At 45.3% G+C, this 26,796-nt stretch overlaps 1 protein-coding gene across 1 annotated transcript; it reads left to right on the top strand.

The window, feature by feature from the left end:
- Nucleotides 1–268: 268 nt before the first annotated feature.
- On the top strand, nt 269–18,096 carry LOC130414534 (uncharacterized). Its single transcript, XM_056740482.1, has 17 exons — nt 269–472; nt 623–688; nt 1,379–1,495; nt 1,604–1,671; nt 1,839–2,010; nt 8,213–8,380; nt 8,468–8,535; nt 8,699–8,908; nt 9,080–9,163; nt 9,262–9,327; nt 9,452–9,545; nt 10,799–10,857; nt 10,985–11,047; nt 11,161–11,462; nt 11,604–11,654; nt 11,753–11,861; nt 11,979–18,096. The coding sequence occupies exons 2-17, from the start codon at nt 625–627 to the stop codon at nt 12,057–12,059; spliced, it is 1,776 nt and encodes a 591-aa protein (XP_056596460.1). The 5' UTR covers nt 269–472; nt 623–624; the 3' UTR covers nt 12,060–18,096.
- The last annotated feature ends 8,700 nt before the right edge of the window (nt 18,097–26,796 follow it).

Here is a 26,796-nt window from a genome sequence, read left to right as displayed (position 1 = left end):
TAAAGTCTATAAACACATTTAAAGCCAAAGCATGCGAAGGGAATAAAAGGTAAACACGGGATGTTTATATATAACAGATTAAAGCAGTAGTTTGTTTGTGAGTGTGTAGCTAATAGATGAATTTATCAGCATCTGATGTGTGTCTGTTTCCCTCCGGTAACATCTGCATTGCTCTTTCTGAAGCGCGCTCTAGTCTCCACCCGCCCCGCGCACGAACTCCGTCACCATAGTAACGGGCTCATAAGAGGCGTCAGTTGTATGCAAATTATGTTGCGTCATAGAGCTTTCAACGTTTTGTTATGTTTTCAGAAACCTTATCAGCAGCGTCGACGAGTGAATTCAGTTTAGTTTATCTTCCGTAACAGCAACAGCAAATTAACTTGGTTCAGTGCGATTTAACGACGGTTGTTTAGTGTTGATATAGCAAATAACAGATTTTCAAAGCATTAGTGAGTGAGTAAAGCATTAGTCGGTGAGTAAAGAAACTTCATTTTCGTATTTACTTGAATAATTCACATATGAATCTTCTGACATATATTTCTGTAATCTGTAACCGTGGAAAAGTTAAAATCAAGTGAAATCATTGCGAATCTGTCAATAAATGTTTATTTTCATTTTGCAGAAATGATCAATAAGGGATTTAGGCGTTTCAAACGGACCACTGCCACGGCAGATCAAGTTTATTCAGGTACATTTGTCATTATTTTAGTCTTTTTAATCAAATTTCTGTCATATTTGATATTGAATTTACAGCTTAAAGTGTATGCTGTGTTTTTGTGGAAATATGTGGTGCCAATCGGTTACTGTTGAAATATTTTTAATGTAAATGTATCTATTTAATGTACAAAACACTTTAATGAAGCCCTTAATCCATTATGTGTTGTTTAGGGGCAGAATGTTACATTTTGTTGGTTAAAGAAAAACCTGTAGACGCGTTTATACGATATAAATGTAGATGTATATAAAATATATATGTAATGAGGCCCTTTGAGATGTTGCTCCTGTCACAACTTTTGTTATATTTTCTTAATATGTTTAATTATTAGAAAATACAGTAAATGAGCATTTTGTGTGCTGTTATTGGAGGTGTTTTCAACAGTCTGTGCCACATAAATTGCCCCCAAAAAATTTATTTTAATCCTGTTTATTTCAATAAGAACAAGGAACTATAAAGTAAATAAAGCCAACACCAAATATGAGCAGATTTGAACAAATGTGAAGAGTAAACAGGACAAGAACCATTCTGATCATTTAGGAAACATTAAAGTATTTGTTCATGCTAGGATTCACCATTTCATATCTGTGTTCTGCTTTTAAAGGTTTCTTTTATTTGCCAAATCCTATAGAAATGCTGAAAATGAAATCATTGTATTTGCAGGTGAAGGTGAACTGGTCCCGCACCCACCACCCAACGTGACCTCTAGTAATGAAATTCTTGAGAGTGATCGTCGTCCCCCCATCTTAAATGAGTCGGAGTGTGGGGAGATCCTTAGCGGTGAGCCTATAAAACCAAAACTCAGAATAAAAACAATTATCTAAATATTAAAAAACACTTTGGTGTGAAGTCCAATACATTAAGTGTAATAACTCTAATGATACGCAGGTGTCGCTGTCCCACACCCACCACGCGGCAGAAGAGATTTCTGCAAAAAATTTCTCGAAGAGCATAAGGTGAGTACATCATTATCATATCCGAATGTCATTTGTTTATTTGGCTAGAAGTTTGTTTGTTTGTATAGAAGTAGGAGGCTTTTTTGAATTTGTAGTGAGAAACGTATCTCTTATACAGAACGTTAAACAGCTGCCTTGTGTTCCATATTTGTTTTTTTATGTCACAGGATAACCATTCTCCGTACCGCGATACAATTAATACCTGGTCTAGAAAGTTGCCACATCACCTTAGCTTGTGTGATGGGGTCCAGCAACAAGAATCGAGCAAGTTGAAGCCTGCGGGCTATAAAATTCTTCCCCCCATCTCGAAGAAGATTGACCCGAGGAAGATAATTAACGGTGAGCTTCTAAAATCGATATTAAAGTCTGAATCAAAACTATGGTTCCCTTTCTGTCGGTCTCTCGACGTTGTGTCGAGAACGACAGATGGGGTTCGCCCTTGAGAACCAATCAACTCTGACTACTATAGAAAAGGCCAATGAAATTTGGCGAATGCAATTTGCATGCCGGGCTCCACCCCCGGAAATCCGGTATAAAAGGAGGCCGGCGTGCAGCATTCACTTACCTTTTGTTCTTCAGAGCCATCGCTCATGAGTACAACTCAGGATTCAATCCTCTACAACTACACGCTGGTGCTACGACGTGTTACAGCGGATCGTCCCTTCCTGCAGCGACCTTCCCCTGGGCGTCTCGGCGGTTCCGGAGGTGTTAGAGATTTTTTCTAAAAGTCCTTTTCAGGACTGACTGAGCATTCTCCAGCGCGGCATGTCCCGCTGTTCTCTTGGGTGCGGCACCCTCATCGAGGAGGGGGATGGACATGATCGCTGCATTAGGTGTCTGGGCGTCCAGCACACTGAAGCAGCGTTCGTTGACACATCTGCCTGCACTGCGGGCAGATTGTCATTCAGAAGTTGCGGTCACGGGTGGCTGTCTTCCTACGGGAACCAGCCACCATTTCGTCTGCTACCCGGGCTGTGACATCTGTGGCTACGGCCCCGATGACCACCCACGTTAGCAGCGTTAGTGATATGGGGAACTCTGCGAACGTAAACCCGCCAGCCAAGTGCTCACGGGCCGATCGCACCCCGATTCGCTCTTCTGAACGTTCCCCAACCGGCGGTGGCATACCGTCCGGATCCTCACGCACACACTCGGAAACGATGTGTGACGTAGATGAGATGTCGCTCGCAGCATCGGAGGGAGACTGGCATCCGACTCTGCCGAATCCAAACTCCACCCCCAGCGGTCGAGTTCAGGAGGAAGCAGAAGTGATTTCATCCGTGCTAACCCGGGGATACGTGGTTCCCGAGGTCGGTGCGCGGTGCAAACCGCGCCCACCCCGGGTGCCATGTTTTTCCCGGAGGTGCATGAGGAGCTGTGTAAAACTTGGAACGCTCCACTCACGGACCGTTCCAGTGAAACCAGCTCTGGCTCCCTTACTTCCCTCGATGGTGAGGCAGCCAAGGACTGCGTCGAGATCCCCCGGGTGGAACGTCCGCCCGCGGTGCACCTGTGCCGCGGACGGCTACCGCCTCGGGGGGATCGACCACTCCTACCGTCCAAAGCACGTAAGACTTCGGCATCACTGGTGTCGAAAGCTTGCGATATTGCAGGCCAGGCTGCCTCCTCTCTCTATGCCTTGGCCATCCTGCAGGTCCGCCAGGCCAGGGCGTTGAGAGGGCTCCACGAGGGTAAGGCCGACCCGGGTATAATGCAGGATCTCCGTGCCACCGCTGACAGCGCTCTACGGGCGACTAAGGCGGCGGCACGGGCCCTGGGTCGGACGATGTCCACGGTAGTGGTCCAGGAGAGACACCCCCGGCTATACCTTGTGCAGAAGAGTGACAGCAAGGAAGTCCGCTTTCTTGATGCACTCATCTCGCAGGGTGGGTTGTTGGTAACACCGTCGAGGACTGCGCTCAGCAGTTTTTTGACGGCGAAGCAGACAGTGGCAATTAACCACATTTTTTTCACGCCGCGACTCGGCCGCCTACAGGCCTCCGAGATCTCACGTGACGTCTGCTTCCCTGCAACCCAGGACCCTTTCGACATCGGCTCCGGTTCCTGTGCCCCCACAGGCGGCACCCCGGAAGCAGAGGTCGAGGGGGAAACCTCCATCCCGTCAGCAACCTCCTCGCGAGAAGGGACACTGACGGGAAGACCCAAGGGAGAACAACATCGGGCCCGAACCTTCACAGCCACGGCTCTGATCGGTCGGTACGGGACGACTCCTGCCTCGTCACCAAAGCCGGGCCCTTGTTAGGGCTTGGCGCCCACTTACTCACTGAGTTTTCTGTTCTCCCCGGGTTTACCTGCAGCCGATCGCACACTCCACTGGACTGTGCTCGGCGAACCGACCTCACACCCTGGCGAGGCGTGAGGTCGTACACATACGACAGCCGTCACCACTCTCAAACCGACAGTGCGTGCCGTTGTCCCGCCAGGCAGGTAAGTAGGCGGAGCAAACCTTCCCTCCGGGGACTCCCCACGACATGGTTAGCTCCGCCAGCCGACGAACCACCCCCCGTGGGAATGATGAAGCAGACCGTCCCCTTGGTCACCCTGTCACAGTCCCTGGGAGCTCGAGAGCTGCCCACACTGTCTCGCTGGCTAATGAGGGCGGTCCGTCTTGGTTACTCGATCCAGTTCGCCAGAGACTCACCCAAGTTTCGGGGCATCATCTCTCCCTCTGTCAGAGGCAGGGACGCATCCGTACTTCAGGTAGAGGTCACCCCCCTTCTGGCAAAACAGGCATCGAGTTCGTCCCTCAAAACCAAGATGTTCAGTGGGTCACCACCCGCACTTCATCGTTCCCAAGAAAGACGGCGGGTTGCCCCCAAAGGCTGCGTACCCTGAACAGAGCACCTTCACAAGCTGCCATTCAGGGTGCTCACACAGAGGCGCGTCCTGACATATATTAGGTGTCAGGATTGGTTCGTGGCAATCGACCTGAAGGACGCTTACTTTCATGTCTCGATCCTCCTCGACACCGGCCGTTCCCACGGTTCGCGTGCGAGAGGCGGGCATATCAGTACAGAGTCCTCCCTTTCGGTCTGTCCCTGACCGCCCTTTCTCCCTGAGAGGAGGAAGGCGAGCGGGTACTAAACTATCTCAGCGACTGGCCTATCTTGGCACACTCGCGAGATCTGTTATGTACACAAAGGGACCTGGTGCTCCGGCACCTAGGTCGATTGGGACTCCAGGTCAACCAAGAGAGGGGCAAGCTCTCCCCAGTGCAGAGCATCCTCTTTCTCGGTATGGAACTCAACTCTGTCACCATGTCGGCACACCTGTCCGCAGTTGTGCCCAACCAGTGTTGAACTGTCTGAAATGAACATTTTAGGCAGACAGCGGTCCCCCTGAAACAATTCAGAGGCTCCTGGGACACATGGCGTCCTCGCGGGTTAATACCCCTCGAGTTGATGCACATGACACCGCTCCAACACTGGTTTCAGAGTCGAGTTCCGAGGAGAGCGTGGCACACCGGCAGCAGGCGCATGGTGATGCCGCCCTGCTGCCGACGCACCATAACCCCTAGTCTTTATGACTTTTTCGACGGACTCAGGTCCCTCTGAGCAGGTTATGAGGCAGGTCGTGGTGACGACTGAAGTCTCCCTGCAGGGGTGCGGTGTAGTGTGCAACGGGCACGCAGGTGGGGTGTTGGACGAACCCCCGCCTGCGCTGGCATATCAATTGCCAAGAGTTGTGGGCTATGCTAATTGCACTGAGCAGGCTACGGCCTCTCGTGCGAGACATGCACGTGCTGTTCCGAGGACAGCACTATAGCTGTAGCGAATACAGATCGTCAGGGTGGCGTTCGCACACAGCAGCTAAACACAACTTGCTCGACGCCTCCTCCGGTGGAGTCAACAGGTGACTCGTTCCCTGCAGGCCACACACCCCGGGCAAACTGAACTAGACAGCCGACGTGCTTTCTCGCCAGTTTATGCCTCGTGGATAGTGGCGACTCCACCCCCGTGCAGTCCAGCTCATTTGGAGGCTGTTCGGGTAGGCCCAGGTAAAACCTGTTCACCTCCCGTAACACCACCATTTGCCCGCTTGATAGTCCCTGCCCTCGGCACGGATATCCTTGCGCACAGCTGGCCGCGGGATGGGCGGAAGCACACCTTCCCCCCCCAGGAGCCTTCTTGTACAGACTCTGTGCAAGGTCAGGGAGCAGGAGCACCAAGTGTTATTGGTTACACCACACCGGTCTAACCGCACTTGGCCTCAGAGCCGATGCTCTGGACAGCGACTCCCCCTGAACCATTCCCCTGACAGAGGACCTGCTCTCTCAGGGGAAGAACACGTTCTGGCATCCCAGATCAGACCTCTGGAACACCCATGTCTGGTCTCTAGACGGGACGAGAAGATCCTAAGATGGCTACTCCCCCTATACGGCTGAGACCATCACCCAGGCTAGGGCCCCATCTACTAGGCGGTTACACGCCTCTAGACGGTGCCTCTTCTCGTCCTGGTGTCTTTCTCAACGAGAAAGACCCACTGAGGTGCTTGATCAGGATTGTGTTCCCCTTCTCACGAGACTGGAGACTAACATCTCCCTTCCACACTGAAAGTGTATGTAGTCGCTATTGCCACTCATCACGACTCAGTCGGTGGAAAGTTTCTAGGGCAACACGACCTGGTCACCAGGTTCCTAAGCAGCGAGAGGGCGGAATCCGCCTCATCTCCGCTCCATACCCTCTTGGGACCCTAAGTGGTCCTGGGGAGCCTCAGGGCCCCCCAAAGAGCCCCTCGGAGGTTCCGATCTTCCTCATAGAGTAAGACGGCCCTCCTGACGGCGTTCACTTCCTTCAAGAGGGTAGGGGACCACCGAGCATCCTCCGTGTCCCTGGATTGCCTTAAACTCGGCCCTGGAAACTCTCACGTTATCTTGAGACCCAGGCCCGGATGCGTGCCCAAGAAGTTCCCACTACTCCCTCCGGGGCCAAGTGGTGAACTTGCAGGCGCTCCCCATAGGGGAGGAAGACCCAACCCGACTAGTGTTGTGTCCAGTACGTACTGGACCGCACGCAGAGCTCTGAAGCTCTGACCAGCTCCGTGTCTGTTGGAGGACAGCAGAAGGGGAAGGCTGTCTCCAAACAGAGGCTGGCGCACTGGGTCGTGGACGCCGTTACGACGGCATTCCGATCTCAGAATCTCCCATGCCCATTGGCAGTGAGGGCTCACTCCACACGGAGTTTAGCCACCTCCTGGACACTGGTAGAAGCGCCTCTCTAGCAGACATCTGTAGAGCTGCGGGTTGGGCTATGCCCAAACACCTTCGCAAGGGTTAACAACCTTCGCGTAAACCGGGTGTCAGCCCACGTCCTGCGTGGCGACATGTAGGACTGGCATCCGGGGGGGCGTATGCCTGCGCAAGCACCTTTCCACCCTCTAACAGGTTGGGTCAGTGTGCTATTTACCTTTTCTTCTTACCCGAACACATCGCTAAGAAACTGGTACCTCACCAGCCTCCCTTCTTACCCAGACACTGGTTAAGAATAGGCATTCCATCCATCACCAAACAAGCACCCCCTGGGGGCTGGCTGGGCAGAGCAGCCTTCCCCCTTAGGCCGGGATACCATGTGAGCTATCACAGATAGCTCTAACCGGACCTAGTGCTACCGGACGTCTGTAACACCCCCTCCGTGGGCTGTTCCGTCTGATGTATCCTCATGAGAATGGTTCCCACTCCTGGTAACCCATGAGCTTCCCCAGGTGGGCCTCCACCTCGCGGTTAACTACTCAGTCCGCACGTTCCATGCGTTCTCCTCCAAGGACGAGACCATACCTATATCCACCATATTCCTCCCCACGGGTAGGAGGTGGCCTCTGTAGCGCTTCCCTGATTAAGAGTCGCGCTTACCCGTGTAAACTGATCTGGACGGCCTCTCGCCTATAGAGAGCTAAGGCCCCGTCCGTGAAAGTTACCGGTCAGGGCTGTACCCATCTTTCTCCAAGAAAGCTCTGGAACCCCCCGACCACCACACTGGAAGGTTACAGTCTCACGAAAGCTTCGAGATGACACGCCCAGGCTTGTTACCGTCGCTTCGCTAGAGATTGTGACGCGATACAGCGTTGTGGCGTTTTCCATAGGCAACCCCATCTGTCGTTCTCGACACAACGTCGAGAGACCGACAGAAAGGGAACGTCTTGGTTACGTATGTAACCTCAGTTCCCTGATGGAGGGAACGAGACGTTGTGTCCCTTATGCCACGAACACGTATCGTATTCTGCTGCAGTTTGAGAGGTCTCAGGCTCTTCAGAACAAATGCTGCACGCCGGCCTCCTTTTATACCGGATTTCCGGGGGCGGAGCCCGGCATGCAAATTGCATTCGCCAAATTTCATTGGCCTTTTCTATAGTAGTCAGAGTTGATTGGTTCTCAAGGGCGAACCCCATCTGTCGTTCTCGACACAACGTCTCGTTCCCTCCATCAGGGAACTGAGGTTACATACGTAACCAAGACGTTTTAAAATAAAGAAAAACATGATTGTGAGTAAAACACATGAGGTGTAATAATTCTGATGTTTTGCAGGTGTTAGGCAACCGAGGCTAAAGGACTGTGTCCCGCAGCCACCACCTAGTGGGACCTCCGAGATAATTCCTGCGCCCCAAAAATTCCTACCCCCTATCTCAAATCGGAAGGGTGCTGTTAACATAGTCTCCCATCAATCCACTGCCCTCCCTATTAAAAAACAAAACGGTGAGCTTTTAAACCCAATGTTCAATTCAGAAAATACTTGAGTGTGAAGTAAAATACATGAGGTGGAATAAATCGGATGTTCTGCAGGTGTCCCTGTCCCACACCCTCCATCCGAGAGGAGTTTACTTTGCAGGAATCTAATCAAAGAGCAGAAGGTGAGTACATCACATGAGTGTTATAAGTTGTGTTTGGTTATTTGGCAACAAGGATTACATACAAGTATCTAAATGTTCTGTAAATGGGGGATGCTTTTGTAATATCGCCTCTTATACAGCACCAGCGTTCTGTTATGGTCTAATGTGTTTTTTTATGTTCCAGGACAACGTTTCGCCACAACGCGATACGTTTTCCACCTGGTATAGGAGACCGGTGCAATTGCCGGATTTATTGGACGTAGACGTCTGTGATCCAGAGCTGCACCCAACTCACGAGACCTCTGAGGTCGCAGATGTTGAAGTCCTTCAAGCCCCACAGCGATCTTCTGAGTGGTTTGCATTTTGCAAAAATTTTAAAGAAGAAGAACAGAAGGTGAGTACACCACATGAGGGTTCAAAGTGGAGTTTGTTATATGTGGATATATCTGACTTGGTTTTTTATATGTTCTGGGATGCTTTTGTGAAACTTGCCTCTTATACGTCACATTAAATGTGTGCGGTGTTCTGTTATGTATTAATGTTTGTGTGTTTTTTTATGTACCAGGACAGGCCTTCTGCGCGTCAGGATACCTTCTCCTCCTGGTGTAGGCAACTCCCGAAAGTGAGGAGAAAGGACGGCGTCACAGATGTAGGAATATGTTCTTCATTGCATATATAGTTTTCATACATTTATATTCCAGACAATATAAACAAATTGTAAACATTATGTTCTATCGTCTAAACCAGCCCAGTGACTTCAGATTTTCAAGGCTCTCTCAACTGCCAGAACATGAGAAGGAAAAGGATCATGAGGTAAGAATATTTATTTCATTCATGATAGTTTTTAAAAGCAATAAATAATGAACATTTGTAATATGCTTTTGATCAGTGACAGATGTCAGAGCTCTTCTTAGAATCTCTATTTCTTTCTTTTCAGGAGGAAATTGGTAAACTAAAGTGGGTTTTAATGGAAGAGGTAAGAAGGGAGCAGGAAAGAAGGAAGAAGAGCCCTAAATCTCAGCACTGCAAAGGTGAGTGAAATGACCCCGTGTGTTTTTTTCTCAATCAAGAATGTAGCATTTGAATGAAATATAAAAACATTACATGTATGTGGAGTAATACACTAGGGATGGGCATTTAAAGCGAAAAAAATGTTTGAAGATCGATGAGATCGATCAGCATCAACCGCTCATAATTCCAGGACATTTCCATGTAAAATATGAGCATGCACATTTATACCAACTAAAAAACAGTGTGATTGATCAAGGAAGATATAATAAAGCCATAAAGATTTTAGACCAGACTTAAAACACGTTAAAACATATTAACCAAATGACGGCATTTATTAACTCATTCGCCGCCAGCCTCTTTAAAAAAAGTTGCCAGCCTACGGCAGCGTTTTTTTTACATTTTCACCGAAATTTAATGGCTCACAGTAAATTTTCTGTAAAGAATATATGGACAAACAATATGTCAAATGAAAGAACAGTCTCAACTTTTAAACAAAAGAAACCGTATTCTTCTATCTTCATTTGTTTGTTTTTATCACTCGTATATGAGGGTCGGTTTCTTAAAAAATTCATTATTTTGATTAAACAGATAATTAAAGTTTTTTGTGAAAGAATCTGCCCAGATTACACTCAGAACAATCATTAAAAACCGACAAAACATATACTTTCTAGGTTCTGGGATTCTGTACTTTTTCCCAGTGGTGTGTAATAGCGCCACCTCCTGTACAACAGAACAAACACTGATTGCCGTAATAACTCGTCTTTGGTTGGGAATCGTTTTTTAAATGACGAGATAACTCCTCAATGGCGGTGAAAGAGATAACAGTCCGGAAAGATTTCATGAATTAATAGCTCAAGAGGCTTCCATTTCTATTGTCATAAAAAAGTTTCTCCAGTCTGGCAGTGATCGTTTTTTCTAGACGAACAGTAAACACGGGCTAAGATTACAGTAAACGCCATAGGATTAAAGGACCCTGACACAGAACTAATTTTTGACATCGTCTCATTTCTACAGAATGTGTAACTTCGTTAACAATTGTTGTGAGAAAATGTTTTCCTCAACTGTCTTTTGACTGACAGCCTTTAGGTTTTAGCTGCGTCGATATTGGCAGCGCAACCCTTTGGTTACATAAACACGTTACACAAGAAAACACAGCAAATTCGAAATTCTATAATTAAAAAATCTAGATGAATATTCAAAATTCGTGACTCATCCATATAATACACAAGGGTCCTTCATGAGACCTGAAATATATTAATATGTTGTTTTGCAGACGCTGACTCCCCGCCAGAACAGGAAGAATCAGAAACATTTTCCAGACGTCTGGCAAAGGTATGAACATGTACAGTACAGTTCTATATTACATGTATATTTGTTCAATTTGTTTTTTATTCTAACAAATCACTCCTCTTATAAAATGTATTCAACCTTTTCTGTTGTTCCTGCTTTTTTTGTACAGGGATGTTGGGATCATCGGTGCTTACAGAGGCTGATTTCAGACCTTGAAGCTATTCAGAGAGAAGTAAGAGAACACTTTATTGTGATAAGCTCAAATGAATACAAACATTTGTATTAAGCCTGTTTAGCGACATGAAGTGTCAGAGCTCTTCTATCTCTTTCTTTGATTGTCAACAGGAATCGAGAGGTTTATCTGTGAGCTCTCGGAAACCGAGTGCTTTACTTGTGAGCCCTCCGAAACCGAGGGATTTACTTGTGAGCTCTCGTAAACCGAGGGAATTGCTTGAGATCTCTCCGATATACAGGGATTTACCTGAGAGCTCTCGGAAATCGAGCGAGTCATCTCTTAGATCGGAACGATCATCAGCCTCTACAGATTCCTTGAACACCACAGATAACGACAAGTTGTTAAGGAAACTTCATCACCTGCAGACGCATTTGCACTTCACATTGAAATCTTTCATTGATGAAAGTCAAAAGTAAGACATTTTTCATTGTTGTACATTAATAAAGGCTTAAATTTGTAGATATTATTGGACCACTGTATCTATACATGCATGCATTTGTTTGATGGCGATATTTCCAAAGAAATGACTCTGAACATAATGTTTTCTATACAGGGCTCTGGAGATAGACAGACTCAATGTTCATGTGGATCTAAAGGCTGAACTGTATGTAGACAAACACATTTCAATCCTTTGAAAACAGATGCAGACAAAGCTTGTTTTACCATTATTAATACCATCCCTGTTATACAACCTGATTACAGAGAATACGTGAGGATCGAGAAGTCTTTAGAATTCTATGGAAACTACAAAGACCTTTGTCTTAACCTCAAGTTTCCTGAGTGGCAAGAAAAGTTCCATTTGGACCCAGAGGTATGTTTACTCTTTTCTTTTTCACATACGTGTATCAATGTGTTTGTGCATGATTTTATCTAGTTACCTTCTTAGGAAAGATTTGAGGTTGTTTTCACATGTGTGTGTTTGTAACAGGACCCGTTTCACTTCGAGAACCCTCAGGACTTGATAGACTGGATTAAGTGCATAGGATTGTCCGATCTTGTGGAGAACTGAGATCTTCAAATCAGGCTGCAATTGAAAAAAGACAGGTCAGGTTTACCCGACAGGTACCCGACAAGTATTCCGATTTATTTTACATTTCAAACGGCTCACAGTGAAATGCTAGAAATGCAACTGGCTGGCGGATCGTTCGCACCACGCCTCGTCTGACCGTTCCCTAAGAGACGGTTCCACCGTCTTGTTCCTAAACCACGCGCCGGAAACAGTGCGTGGTGATGATGAGATTTTGCAAGCTGTGTTCTTGGGTATGACAGACCCATCTTCGAGTCTGAACGGGGCGATCACAGCGGCTACGTTCTCCGGAATGTTGCCACAACCCCGTCAGTTCCCTGTGCGTGACCGGCGCCTCGGCGAGGTTGAATGCTTCAGCGAACGTCGGGGGTGAACGTGGGTTCCCATGTTTGTTTCCCAAGACTCGACAACGTGCTCTGTCATAACATCTGATAGCTACCTCCGGTCATCAGATGCGAAGCCCCCTGGAGCTCCCGCTTCCGGGCGGTCGAGCCCAAGAACAGGCAACGCAGAGATGACGGCCGTGCTTCCCCTGTCCGGAGATGCACGTTGAGCTCACTAGCATGGAGTATGCCGTTCGCGGCATGTTCCTGTCTGATGCGAAGCCCCCTAGAGCTCCCACCTCTGGGTGGTCGAGCTCAAGAGGCAACGCAAAAGTGATGGCCGTGCTTCGTCGGACTTCCCCGGAGATCCACGTGGAGCTCATTAGATGTGGAGTATGCCATCCGCGGCTTGCTCCTGTCTGAAGGGCTCAGGGAGCTGTTACTTTCCTGGACAGTGAAGGTAGCTAAGGGCTATGTTGACCACCCAGGTCGACTAGCAGCCGTGGTGCACCACGGATGCTGCCACTTGGAGTCGACCCGTGTCGAGGAGTTATAATGCTGTGGGTTAAGCTGCTTTCACCCTCCATGCTGTGGTAGTCAATAGGGTCCAAAACGTTATGGCGACCCATCGGGTCATATGCCAGAGCGTTTGGATCTGGTTGATCGGAAGGTCGACCTGGCTGCGCATCGCCACAGGCCTCGCGCCTTGAGCGACAAAGGTCAGGACGTGTGCCCTGGGTCGGACGATGTCCACGATAGTGGTCCAAGGATCTGTAGCTCAGCATTGCGCGATGAAGCTCGGAAGGTTCGCCTTCTAGGGGCGAACCTCCGATAGCTGATAGCTACCTCCGGTCATCAGCTGTGAAGCCCCTTGGAGCCCCCGCCTCCTGGTGGTCGAGCCCAAGAGCAGGCAACGCAGAGATGACGGCCGTGCTTCCCCGGGCCGGAGATGCACGTTGAGCTCACTAGACGTGGAGTATGCTGTTCGCGGCATGCTCCTGTCTGATGCGAAGCCCCTTGGAGCACCCGCCTCCTGGTGGTCGAGCCCAAGAGCAGGCAACGCAGAGATGACGGCCGTGCTTCCCCTGGCCGGAGATCCACGTGGAGCTCATTAGACGTGGAGTATGCCGTCCCAAACAAACAGGGCTGTATTGTGACACTGTGGAGATATTCTATGGTGAAGAAGCAGACTGTTCCGTGACCCGACCATCTATGGATTATTGAGGTACTGAGCACAGCCTGCCCTCCATCAGCCCCGCCTACCCGCGGTAGCCCCTCTGATACTGTGCCCTCCAAGGATGGCCCGTCAGCGATGCGGAGCCTCGCAGGAGGAGGCCTCTACCCTGTTGAGTAACTGCCTCAGATCGGCCCTGACAGGAGAGCCGTGGGATGGTGAGTACACTCTCTCTCGGGCTTCTCCCCAGTGATATCGCTGCCTTCCACAATCTCCATGTGACGTTGCGTCGGGCGGCGGTAACACTAAGCAGGTAAGTAGGCAGAGCAGTCAACCTCTCCGGGGTCCCACCCTGGTGGGGGTCCCACCCCCGGGGTCCCACCCTCTCTCAGCCACTAACCAGCCTCCCTGGCACAGTGAAGCAGATCATCCTCCAGTTTTGCTACCACGGCACAAGCCCGTTATGCAAGCTAGAGGACGATCCATCTTGGTTACGCGATCCATTTTCGCCAGGCACCTGCCAAGTTCGGGGCATTCTCCTAAGGGGGAAGCTCCCGTGCTGAGGTTGCTGCTTCTGGCGGGAAGTGCGGTTGAACCTGTCCCTCTAACCGAGGCATCTTCCGGGCCGGACTTCATATTGCCTTTAAGGGGGGAGGCTGCGCCCCTCTCTGTATCGAGCTGATAAAGAAGCGCATCTTGGCGACAAGATTGGTTGTGGCAATCGACCCGTAGGTCCGTTACTCTTACGTCTCTTTCTTTCCGCGACAATTCATGTTGAAGGAAGAACGTATCAGTACTGGGTCGGTCCCTGTCTCCACTCACGGTCACGCGGAGCTTGTGCTTCGGCACCTAGACCTTCTGGCATCCGGATTAACTGGGAAAGAGCAAGCTCTCCCCATAAGAGCGGGAGCTCCTCTTATCTCGGTGTGGAACTAGACTCTGCCCTTATGCAGCATGCTCACCCACGAGTTTTCTGCAGTCGGTGTTGAACTGGATGAATCTGGTCAGCCGGACTCCGGGTCCCGCTGATCACTTCAGAGGCTCCTGGGCACGTGGCATCCTCGATGGGTAATCCGCTTGAATTGATGCACGTACAGCCACTTCAGCACTGGCCTCCGAGTCGGGTTCCTGGGATGGCGGCACACCGGCACCAGGCAGATTGGGCTACGCCTCAGTGTCTACGCACCCCAGACCCTGGTCAGATCTGACCCTTCTCCGAGCTAGGCCCGATCGGGTAGGTCCGAGGTGCGTCAAGCACCTCCCTGCGGGGTGGGGTGTAGTGTGCAACGGGGAGTCAGTATCTGGCAGTGACGGGTTCCCTACTGCCTAGAGTTTTTTGGCAGTCCCCTTGGCACTAGACCTCTAGTGCAGGACAAAGCATGCTAGTCTGGTCGGGCAGCACGACTGCCGTGGCGTACATCAAAAGCATACGCTCACAGCAGATGAACTCGCCCGATGCCTCCTCTTACGAAGTCAGCAGGATGATCAATCAAAAGTCAGAGAAAAGTGGCCTCACGTACTGTAGTTGCGCCTTACTGGCCCAACCAGACTTGACTCTCAGACTTCTCAGTTCTGATAACAGCCCCCTCTGGCCGATTCCCCTGACGAAGCCTTCTCGCAGGGGAAGGGCACGGTTGGCACCCCAGGCCAGACCTCTGGAATCTCCATGCCTGATCCCCAGATGGGCGGAGGATGCCTGGAGTGGCCTGCAGTGACGGTCTGACCGCCCTGCCGAAGCCCCACCACTTGGCGTGTGCACGCTTATAGGTGGCGCCTCTTCTCGCCCTAGTGTTCTCCCCACAGCGAGAACCCACGGAGTTGCTTGATCCGGTCAGTGTTGACCTTTCAGAGACTAGAGAGTAATCTCTCCCCATCCACGTTGAGAGTGTAAGCAGCCGCTATTGCCGCTCATCACGATCGCCTGGAGGGTAAGTTTCTTGGTTAACATAACCTGGTCACTAGGTTTCTCAGGAGCGCGACTCCGGCCGCGACCTAATGGACCACCATTAGGTCCTACATGGCCTTTGGGCCTGTGAGCCCCTCGGAGACGCCTCTCGTTCTTATTACGATGAAGGCCGCTCTTGATTGCGCTTGCCTCTGTAAGAGGGTAGGGACCTCCAGTATTCTTCGTGTCCCATGGGTTCCTGGAAATTGGGCGGTAGTCTCTCTGAGATACCGGCCCGGTTACGTGCCCAAGGTTCCCACACTCCCTGCCGGGTTCAGGTGGTGAACCTGAACCTCCGAAAGGAACCAGTGCCCTACACCGTAATATGTAGGACAGGCATCTGGCCTGGGCGTACGCCTGCGAAAGTGCCTTCTTCCCTCTTTAGGTAAGTACAGTGCGCTATGTAGTCTCCGTATTTCACTAGAAATCTGGTAACGGACCGGGCGGTCTGTTAGAACCATGTCCAGTACTGGCAGTGTCGCCCCTACTTAGGTGGACCCCTATACTAGTACTATTGCCCCATACGTAGTGACTCCCCCATTGGGTAGTCCCGTATGTTGATTTCTTCACTCCTGATTCCCCTGTTGGCAAATCTGTGACCTCCCCTCCGGTGGCACACCCACCTTGGCTGGCCCCCTACGGCCGGGAATTTGACAGCACAAAGGGTGATAAATGACCGCCGCCATCTTCCTTTTATATCCGTATGTATGGGGCGGAGACTGGCGTGGGCGCGCCATTAGCGTTTTAGTTTTATCTCGAGATGATAGGTTCTCAGAATTAAACCCCAGTCTGTCCCTCAACACAACGTCTCGTTCCCTCCATCAGGGAACGAAGGTTACAGACGTAACCAGACGTTTTGCTCTCAGGTTCAGGACATACTGAATTTGGTTCTTACTATCTGGGGTCCGTCCTCCCAAGCTTCCCTTAGTAAGTCTAACACCCCACGAGGCTGACGTCCATAGAGTAACTTGAAGGGGGAAAACCCTGTGGAGGCTTGGGGGACCTCTTGTACCGCAAATAACAGGGGTTCCATCCACCGATCCCAATTTTTGGCGTCTGCGTGCATGACTTTACGGATCATTGCCTTCAATGTGCAATTTAAGCGTTCGACCAGCCCGTCTGTCTGTGGGTGGTGGACACTGGTACGAACTGCTTTAAAGCCCAATAGCCCGTATAACTCGCGGAGGGTCTGTGACATGAACGCCTTGCCTTGATCCGTGAGAACCTCCTTCGGGATTCCCAAGCAGGAGATGATTCGAAACACTCTTAGCCGAAATGCTGCAGAGAGCTACTGCTTTGGGTTATCGTGTTGCATAGTCTACTACAACCAGTGCGAAACGTCTCATGGAGTTATCAAAGTATATAATAATAGGCTATTGAAATCATTTAAATGTGCATTTATTTAATAAGAGATCACTAGTGTAATATATGCATTAGACATATTGCTTATGTTTATATTTTGCCAGCACAGTTTAAAAACACAAAAAGAAACATTTATTAATATACTGACAGAAAAAAGAACAGAACGGCATATTTTAGAGAAGATGTTTATTGCACATATCTTTTGAACATATTATAACATTTCTTCCTATAATACAACATACTGTAACAATGCAATGTAACGTACCGGCCGGTCTTGCAGGTGTTAAACGTACAACATGCATTTGACTGATGATCCGGGAAGCGGATTCTTTAATCCAATTAATTTGTGAGAAACAGAACAGAAAGATGGCCAACTGATTTAACAGGAAAGGTTGTCAAACTCTACAAGGCATTTCAATCAGAAATTGAGCAAAAAGATTAGATATGCCTAGAATAGTGCTTCTCAATTTGGCCCGCAAAATCCATTTTCCTGCTGAATTTAGCCCCAACTCTGAAAAAACCCACCTGAACTAGCTAATCAGCGTCTTTAGGAATAGATTCTTGCAACTCATAAGGATACTTCATCCTAAAAAATACAATTTCGTTTTTTTTATTTCGCTCCCAGACCATCTGAGATGTAGGTGATATTTTTTCTTGAGTAGAAAATCTTCTTTTGAGTAAATCCGCAGCCCTCTGTGCTTCATATAATTGATGTGAATGGCTGCCATCAAGAGTTGTAAAAGCACATATATCCAACATAAGCACGATCCCTGTGACGCCTGTATGGAAAGCCAGCAGGATCACAATTCGCCTGCTTTGGATCACCATATTAATATTAAAACGTTGATTTCTTTTCGGCGGGTTTGTCTTTCATTTCTTTTTCTTTCTTTCTTTCATTTCTTTCTTTTTCTTTCTCCGACTTCCCGTAGACCATGCAAACCAATAAGAGGAGAGGCTATGTATATTAGCTAATAAATTTGCATTTTGAGTGACGTGTGACGTTAACTTAATGTCGATCGGTGCACGGCGTTACTTAAACGTGTGGCGGCGTATGACGTTAATTTAGCACCAGGCGGCGTTAAGAAATCGGCGTTTTAATATTAATACGGCGATCCAAAGCAAGGAAATTGTGATCCAGTATCAAAAGTCAACAGTATCACAATTTGCGTGCTTTTGGATCGGCGTGTTTAAGTAACGCCGGGCACCGATCGACGTTAAGTTAACGTCACACATCAGTCAAAATGCAAACGTATTAGCTAATATACATAGCCCCTCCACTTCTGGGTGTGTGCGATCTACGGCAAGTCGGAGGCCCGTGTCATGTCAAATCCTACATGTTTAACCTTGTGGAAAAACAAAAAAAGGAAATAATTAAAGAAAAACCCACTGAAAAGAAAATCATATAACTAATGCAGTAATATGTAATGCAGTAATATGTCAAATTAAGTCAAGTCATGATAAAAGATACCGTAGTTCAACCCCAAAATGAAATTTCTGTCATCATTTACCAATGGTCCCCATTGATTTCTATTGTATGAGGAAAAGTCAATGTAAACGAAGGGTTTTCTGTTACTAACTTTCTTTCAAATATCTTCTTTTGTGTTTATACGTTTTACACATTATACAGTCATACAGGTTTGAAAAGTCAAGAGGGTGGGTAAGTGATTACAGAATTCTTACTGTGCTTATGCAAATTTCAAACTATCTCAGTGCTTGATGACAGAAATTTCGTTTTGGGGGTGAACTACCTTTAATCATGACTTGACTTAATTTGACATATTACACATTATACAAATAGCTTCCTGGAACATACTGCATTAGTTATATATTTTCTTTTCAGTGGGTTTTCTTTAATTTCTTTCCAGTTTTTGTTTTTCCACAAAATTAAGCTGGATATGAATTTGAGATGACATGAGCCTCCGTCTTGCCGTAGAGCGCCCAAACCCAGAAGAGGAGGGGCTATGTATACTTGTAAATGATAAACTAACAATCTGGTCGATGGACTACTAAGTGCCCTTCATGTTCAAAAATTGAAGGGAGGCAATCTCTAATAAGTATTGAAGTTTATTAATCAGATTATATCAAAATACAGCACGCTGAGTTGTCAGACAAATACTCCTCACTCCTCTCAAAAACCAACAACCCAGAGTAACAAAATCACATGGTATTTATAGCATAGCTCGACGATCTATCTTCTGGAAGGGAGGGGGATCCTTTCCTGTTTCCACAGGCAAGAGATGTATGATTATAAATTCAATGCACCTTTCAAGAGTAAATGATTATTAATAAAACATCAATCAATATAACATAATAACATGATTAGACGGGTTATATTTCCCACAGTCAACACAAAGTTCTTTATTTGAAGCACAAATCTACAAGAAAGGTAACTCACTGAAAAAGTGTTGGTGCTTAAAGTGCTTCACTGAACTGAAATTTAAACTTAAAAGATCTCAAGATAAATGGACCAGGGCTTGACGGCTCCGTGTCAGAGCATTGCTTATGATTTTCAGACGGATCAGGCCTTAATTTAACATTATTCAGGAAAAAGTTTTCAATTGTTCTTTTCATCTTCTCTCATCATCCGCTGCTACTCTGCCTAGCCTATTCACCTCTCTCTGTCTGACTGCAGCACACGCATTTTCAAACGTACACACCAGAGGTTAAGCTAGACTCTTTTATTGTCTGTCATTTTGACTGACAGAATCGTAAAAAATCCGTCATAATCTATTATTACCCGTCACTATGGTGCAAGGTGGCGTTAGGTGGTAATTAGCATGTTTGTGATGTCATCACATCGCATCTCGGAACTTGTTGTATTTTAATTAGTGGTGGGCCGTTAACGGCGTTAACGTGCTGCGTTAACGTGAGACTCTTATCGCACGATAAAAAAAAATGTTGCCATTTGTCATGGTTCCACCTCTCCTTGTCAGGTATTTCTTGGTTTAGAGGTGGAATCATACAGAATCCTCTGTTTCATGTGAGGAGAGATATTTTTGACCCTTGCGGTCTTCCATACTCTCCTCAAGTCGCGTCATTGCCCAACCCTCCTGTTTCATAGTTAGTGTTAATTACCTTCCCCTATAAAGACTCCTCATGTTTCTTTGTCTCGTTGCACGTTCATTGTATGATGTACCTCGTCTGTTAGATGTAAGTGTTACCAAGTTTATTCTATGCCAAGTTGTTGTTCCTTGTTCCTGTTTCCCGTATTCCCTTGTCAAATTAAGTGTAGTTTAGTGTTTGTATCCAGTGTTTGTTTTCTTAGTTTAGTTAGTCAGTGTTCTTGTCCTTGTTAAAGTTATATATATATTCCTGTCTTGTTTTCCCCCTCGTGGGTTTTGTTTTGCATGTTTTGTTTAGTGTTTATTTGTTAAATAAATCTGTTAACCCCCTCCTGTCGTCTGAGTCCTGCCTGCACTTGGGTTCTGCTCACACCTTCCGTGACACCGTTAATCTATTCTCAAAGTTGGGTTGGGAGCTGGGTCTATACTACGCAAGCTATGATGACTTTCACCTTGATATTTTAGTGCGGATGTATACCTAGCTTAATTGCAGTGTAGGGGGCGAGAACGAGATTTTTCAACTCGCGTGATTCGCGTAGCCTCATCATCTCATAACCAGAGCTTCATTCGCACGATTCGCGCCGCAAGTAGGTCTATCGCGTTTTTGGATTGACTTAACATGTAAATCACTCGCACTTGACGCGCCATTCGCATTTGGTCTGAACACAACATAACGTTACTGTGATATTACCACATCAAACGTGACATGCTAACATGGATGCAGCTTTGAAGCCGGCGGGTTGCTTCAGGGAAATTTATTTTTAAGACGCTTCCTAATGGAAACCTCGACAAGACTAAGGTTGTTGAGGTTGGAATTGGTTTAAAAAAAAAAACTCTCTCTCAACAGGTAGTGGTCTAGCTTTTGTTGAAACCAGTAAATTTGTAGTGGCACCTAATGTGTTATAGCTCCTGTATGACATATCGCTTGTTGCTCCCTCACTCTTTGTAAGTCGCTTTGGATAAAAGCGTCTGCTAAATGACTAAATGTAAATGTACTGTAGGAGCTCTTCCAGTCTCAAGTACCACCTAAACGCAAAGCATCCCTTAGCTAATGCGGAAGTAAACACAAGTACATCTTATTGGACATAATTTATTTTCATCACCAATTATCATAGTAGAACAGCTTTCTCAAGCAGTTTGTGACAGAGATGGGAACAAGTCACATATGGCCAAGTCCAAGCAAGTCTCAAGTCTTAACTATCAAGTCTCGAGTCAAGTCTCGAGTCACAGTTTAGACAAATCAAGCAAGTCAAGTCAAGTCAAGGGTTCACCCTAAGCAAGTCAAGTCAAGTCCTGATAAGTTTCAAGTCAAGTCAAGTCGCAGTACTAAAATAAACAGAGGTTAATTTTTTAGATACATGTTTATTTTTGCACAGAAAAGATGAACTTATATACATACATTATGTATCTTATTCACATTGCTATATATGAATTATATGCATATCTGTGCAACATTAATATCTGAAAATAAAAGTGTTGCTTACACAAAAGAAATCCAGTCTGAAATGTATAATAAAATCTAATTTAATTTAATTGCAACGTCTACACAGAAATGGAAATACTTGTATCTGAGAGAATGCATTTATACAGGCTATGAAGCTTATAAACTAAGAATTGTGATTGAAAACTTGACTATTGTATGTTTTAAGTATATGATGCTGTAATACTTGTGCTGTCCATTAATGTGAACAGTAGGCCTATAGGGAATTTGCATCTATTGATGGGAATCCCGGATCATTTTATTGACTTCGGTATTGAATCTTGTTTATCAAAATGAACGAATCTTTTTCATTTCGGTAGAATATAAATAAAATGTATGTTAATATAGCCCAGTGATGAAGTTATGATGCTTAATCGTCATCTCTGCGGTGGACACGCAGTATGCACGTTTCATACGTAATATATAATCTGAGAATATTTGTTTTCTATTTGAACTGGTTTCATTATTTTACAGCACAAAACGTTTTGCTGTTATTGTGAGTATAATTTTTTTTTAGACATTTAACAGATTCGAACTATGAAATTATTCTCGTCAGTATGACCGAAAAGTTTTTAAAGAGTTTTTTTAAGTTCAAGTGATCTCACCGGCGCGTCCATGTTAGCCAGTCATGCAGTATATAAGAGAGCTGCTATTCAGTTTCCACACGCAATCAACACAAACACTTGAACATACGCACATTTAATATAGACATTCGCCTACATGTAATACAGAGAAGCCCTTCTTTATTTTAAGATGATTTTAATGTTTTAAGAACATAACAATTCGGGCTACGCCATTATAGCCAGATTCCCCAATTCATCACCTTATGAGATGAGATGTAGGCCTACCAGTGATGATCGATTATCACTTTTCTAATGATAAAAAACAACCAAAGCAAAATTATGACAAACAGAAACGATTAATTCATTATATTAGTAATCGTTTTATTACACTGACTATAAAGAAATTACTTTGTAACCTTTCCTTGTGGTTCTTATAATGTCGGATGAAATTCGACGTTGTGGTTGTCGCGTCAGAAATCCTCGCGTTGCATACTCTGCATCTGGCAAATAATTTTTTATTTTCACGGTCCAGTTCAAAGTCCTTATAGCCAAACGTGACTGTGGAGCTCGACTGTTGTCCGCCATTGTAACGGCCACAACTGTTTCAAGCCGCCAGGCGCATGCGCAGTTTCCTCTCTATCGTAACTGCTCTACAGTAATTGGCTGTTTCACCTTGTTTGGCGCGGTTTGAGTTGAGCAGCGTTAAAGGCACAGGCGCTGTAGTGCTGCCGAGTCACAATAATTATTTTAGCTAATTTCATTACTTTACAAAGTTCAAGTCATTGTCGAGTCTTCCATTTAAAGTCAAGTCAAGTCTCAAGTCACCTGCTCTCAAGTCAAAGTCAAGTCAAGTCATTTTCTTACTTCAATCAAGCAAGTCGCAAGTCCTGAAAATTGTGACTCGAGTCAGACTCGAGTCAAGTCATGTGACTCGAGTCCCCCACCTCTGGTTTGTGATGCATTTTGGAAACAGGAGATGAGCCCCTGGTCTAATGCGTCTCCTGGCTTGAGAAACCCGTTCTCAAAGACTTACTTTTAGTCATTATTTGGGTAGCACACATATTCTGAATGCCTTCGGCAGAAATCAAATGAGCCATTTTAATCTAGATTAATCTAGATTTAAAAAAAAATCTATGCCCACCACTAATTTTAATACAACCGAATGCCCAATACAGCCGTTGTTATTTATTTTTATTTATATATTTAATCTTTTAATGTTTATGTTCATATGTGATTAGACCTGGGAAAACCCAACACATTGTGCAAATGTATATGCAGTTTTTGATACAATATTCAAGCCCTTTCCAATTCAGTTATTTATTTTGTTTTTTTTTAAGTTATGGCTGAGGTTTGGCTGAAGTGCTATAATGTTCAGGAACGGAATTTAGAGAAAAGTGTGTTGAGTTAAGTGATGAAAATAAAAGGGCAACCGTTCAGTATCGCAAGTAAAAGTCACGTTACAGTGGTAAGAGACTTACTTTAATATCAATTTAATAAAAAACATTTCCTAGTGAAGTCTATAAAAATAGTGTACAAAACCGTTTGAATAAAACAAAAGTAAGAAAAATGGCGCAGGGGACACTAAAATAACGAGAGCCTTGACATTATCACTAGACAAGGAAACAAACATTGCAGACAACAACTAATAAGCAGTGCAGCAATTTCAACGTTGTTTATCATGTGCATAGTGTCTGGACTTTTGATCATCCCTTGTATGTTTTGCGATCGCAGTCCGGCTCACATGAGCAGTGGAGCGGGCATAACTCCTGGTGCTGCAGACTAGGAGCTGTCAAAGTTTGCAACCTCTCAACCTCTCTCTTCACAAAGAATGTCATGGCTCCGCCCCAAGACCAAGAATAGACAAGATGGTGGAACCATGACAGGGAGCTCTGTCATCTCACGAAAACATTGTATAATGTATAATGGCATGCCATAGTTACACAGTTATGACGGGAAATGTGCATTGATACTCCTTCATTCTTCATGTTATGTGGTTTACTTTAATAGGTGAACTGTCTTTCCCGCGTCCCAGCGCGACATCCGACGGGTTTTCCCAGATCGCATCACATGTCTAGTCAGTAACAATGACAGGTGAAAACATGCAGGTCGCTTAGCGAGTATATCACCCTGAAGGGAATCGGGGATTTACAAATTGCCCTCATTGTAATCCTCAAAAATGCCGGAATGCCTGCAGATTTTTCTGTCACTTGGAAAAAAATCTGTCAATGTCAGAGAATCTTCGGTTAACGCAACCTCTGTTACACACACGTACAGGAATATCTGAACCACGGCAATTCAGAGGGGGGTCCGCCCTTCACTATCTCTGATTGGTTTAGACCACGATATGGGCCTGATGTGTGTCTGTTGTTGAATCACAGGGAGACTTAGACTTTTTTTCCCTCGAACGGCTGGTCGCTCCGGTGCGACATCTGATTACTTTTAGTCCCACCATTGAAAGATAAGGTTGCATTTGCGACCAAATTGGTCGCAGTCTAGAGCCCTGCATAGCAGTTTTTAAACATCGTTCTGGTTTTTGTTGTTAAAATGTCTGAAATGACAAGGAGGCAGCTTCCCGCAATAGAGGGTTGCATTGCTTTCCCCCCGGTGGGCGTGGTTTTCAGATTATGACGCGTTGCGCTCTGTCTCTATAGATAGAAAATCTCTTACGGTTGACATTTTATTTTGCAGGAACAGAACAGAATACACTGTCATATCGTCCAGCTTTGTTACCTGGGGTGGGCGATATGACCAAAAATGTATTTCACAGAAAATGTTATTTATGGTGATGATGTATTTCACTGCAACAATATCCCACATTTTGTATATATACAGCGGGGAAATTAAGTATTTGACACATCAGCATTTTTATCAGTAAAGGGATTTCTAAGTGGGCTATTGACACAAAATTTCCACCAGATGTAGCCATCAAGCCAAATATTGAATTCATACAAAGAAATCAGAACATTTAAGTATACAAGTTCAGTCATAATAAATGAAGTGGATATTTTGTGTCAATAGCCCACTTAGAAATCCCCTTACTGATAAAAATGCTGATGTGTCAAATACTTATTTTCCCCGCAGTGTACATATATATATATATATATATATATATATGTATATATATATATTTATGTGTGTGCTGTATGTTCTCAGATGTATTAATTTATTACAAATAAATTAAATGATCACCATAGTAAAAGTGAGTAAAAGGAATAAAAATTGTAAAAACGCACTGAATATGTCAACTGATTTAGTCCTGATATACCCAACCGTGTTTCTAGAATCAGTTATATAATCAGATACTCTTTATTTACATTTATCTTATTATATAGTAAACAGAAATATACTAAAACATATAACAAATAAGTATGACGTCTGTTTAAACGTACAGTTTGAGTTAATATTTGTATATGCCAGACAGATCTCTAGAGATGGAGATTATAAATGTTAAAGGTGCTATTAACTGGTGATCATAGCGTCTGTCTGTAGCTCTCCAATAAACAATAAACTAATTTTTGTTGATCATTACGTTGTCTCCTGTCTGTTGTTTTTCTTGTTCATCTCTGTATCTGCCTCACGCTTGATTTGAAATGTTAATTCACAATAGTATTGATATTTTGAGTCATTTCCTGACAAAGAGAGATCTCAGTTTGTAGTGTACGAATTGTTATCTTGAATTGATTACATGATGAGGGAAGGGGTGTGGAATCACACAGAGATCAGCAACGAGACAAGATGCAAAATAAAGCGGCCCACAGCGTTTGACTGCTGGTTGTGTAGACACTAGGGGTGTGACAAGAAACTAACTCCACAAAACAAGATGAGACGTGAGATTGGGTTCACAAGAGATTTTTACACTATTTTTAAGAAATCCTCAGTGATTAAATGCAGATAATGAGGTTGATCATTTCAGAGTTTATTTACTCTTTTCGATTCAATCGTTGTGATAGTGTTTATGTTAGTAAAACCCACTGTTTTTATCTCCTTTTCTGCTTAAATTTGGGGCAGGGATTCACACTGTATTTGGATTTCCTCCATCAGATGATAAATATATATGCTCATCGACTGAAATAACATTCTAAAGCCACCTGGAGTTGCACATTTACAGAGAAACGGCAATTATAGTTTAATTGTAAAATTGTATGTATTCTTCAAACACAAAATCTCCTTTTATAATGCATCATCTAGGCACAATGTGTTAGTATACAGTAGATTACAGCATTGTTTATTTAAATGAATGTGAAGTACCCCAACATTCCTTCTGTTTACATGAGAATCAACATAGAGAACATGCACTTTCTCAACAACCTTTTACAGAGAACATGCACTTTCTCAACAACCCCCTTCAGCTGTGATTTCTTCACAATAAAGCACGGCCTCTTGTACCTTACTGATGGCATACACAAGAAATGCTAAATATGCAATTTAGTGACCTCTGTTGGTTAAAGTGTGTTTTTCCTGGGACTCCACTCCATATGAAGAATGACCCAATTCATTGCAATAAACTATGATTTTGAAGATTAAGCTTGTTTTCCAGTTTCTTTGCACTTTTTTTGTATTTTATTTTATTAAGGGATGAGTAGTTTATCAAGGCAAGTTGCAAGAGCTGCAGAGGTTGAGTATCAGCTCGACAACCAAGAGTCTGATCCTCAGGCTGAATCCCAGCTGTCACCCGTCCCAGATTCATGTTCTCTGGGACACTAGAGGACGAATCTAGAGGGAAGTCTGCTTTCATTAACACATTGCCATGTTGAAAATCTGCATTCCTTTAATCATTTATGACTCATATACTGGTATCTTGTGTCAAAAA

The sequence above is a fragment of the Triplophysa dalaica genome, chromosome 24, assembly GCF_015846415.1.
Source record: "Triplophysa dalaica isolate WHDGS20190420 chromosome 24, ASM1584641v1, whole genome shotgun sequence".
NCBI classification, from domain to species: domain Eukaryota; kingdom Metazoa; phylum Chordata; class Actinopteri; order Cypriniformes; family Nemacheilidae; genus Triplophysa; species Triplophysa dalaica.
This window is presented reverse-complemented; position numbering and strand designations above follow the sequence as displayed.

Excerpts from the sequence above, each read along its gene's own strand:
- LOC130414534 (XM_056740482.1), top strand. The coding sequence starts at position 625 with ATGATCAATAAGGGATTTAGGCGTTTCAAACGGACCACTGCCACGGCA. Across the intron at positions 11,655-11,752 it reads GTGGATCTAAAGGCTGAACT|AGAATACGTGAGGATCGAGA; the intron begins GTATGTAGACAA and ends ACCTGATTACAG. Across the intron at positions 11,862-11,978 it reads AGTTCCATTTGGACCCAGAG|GACCCGTTTCACTTCGAGAA; the intron begins GTATGTTTACTC and ends TGTTTGTAACAG.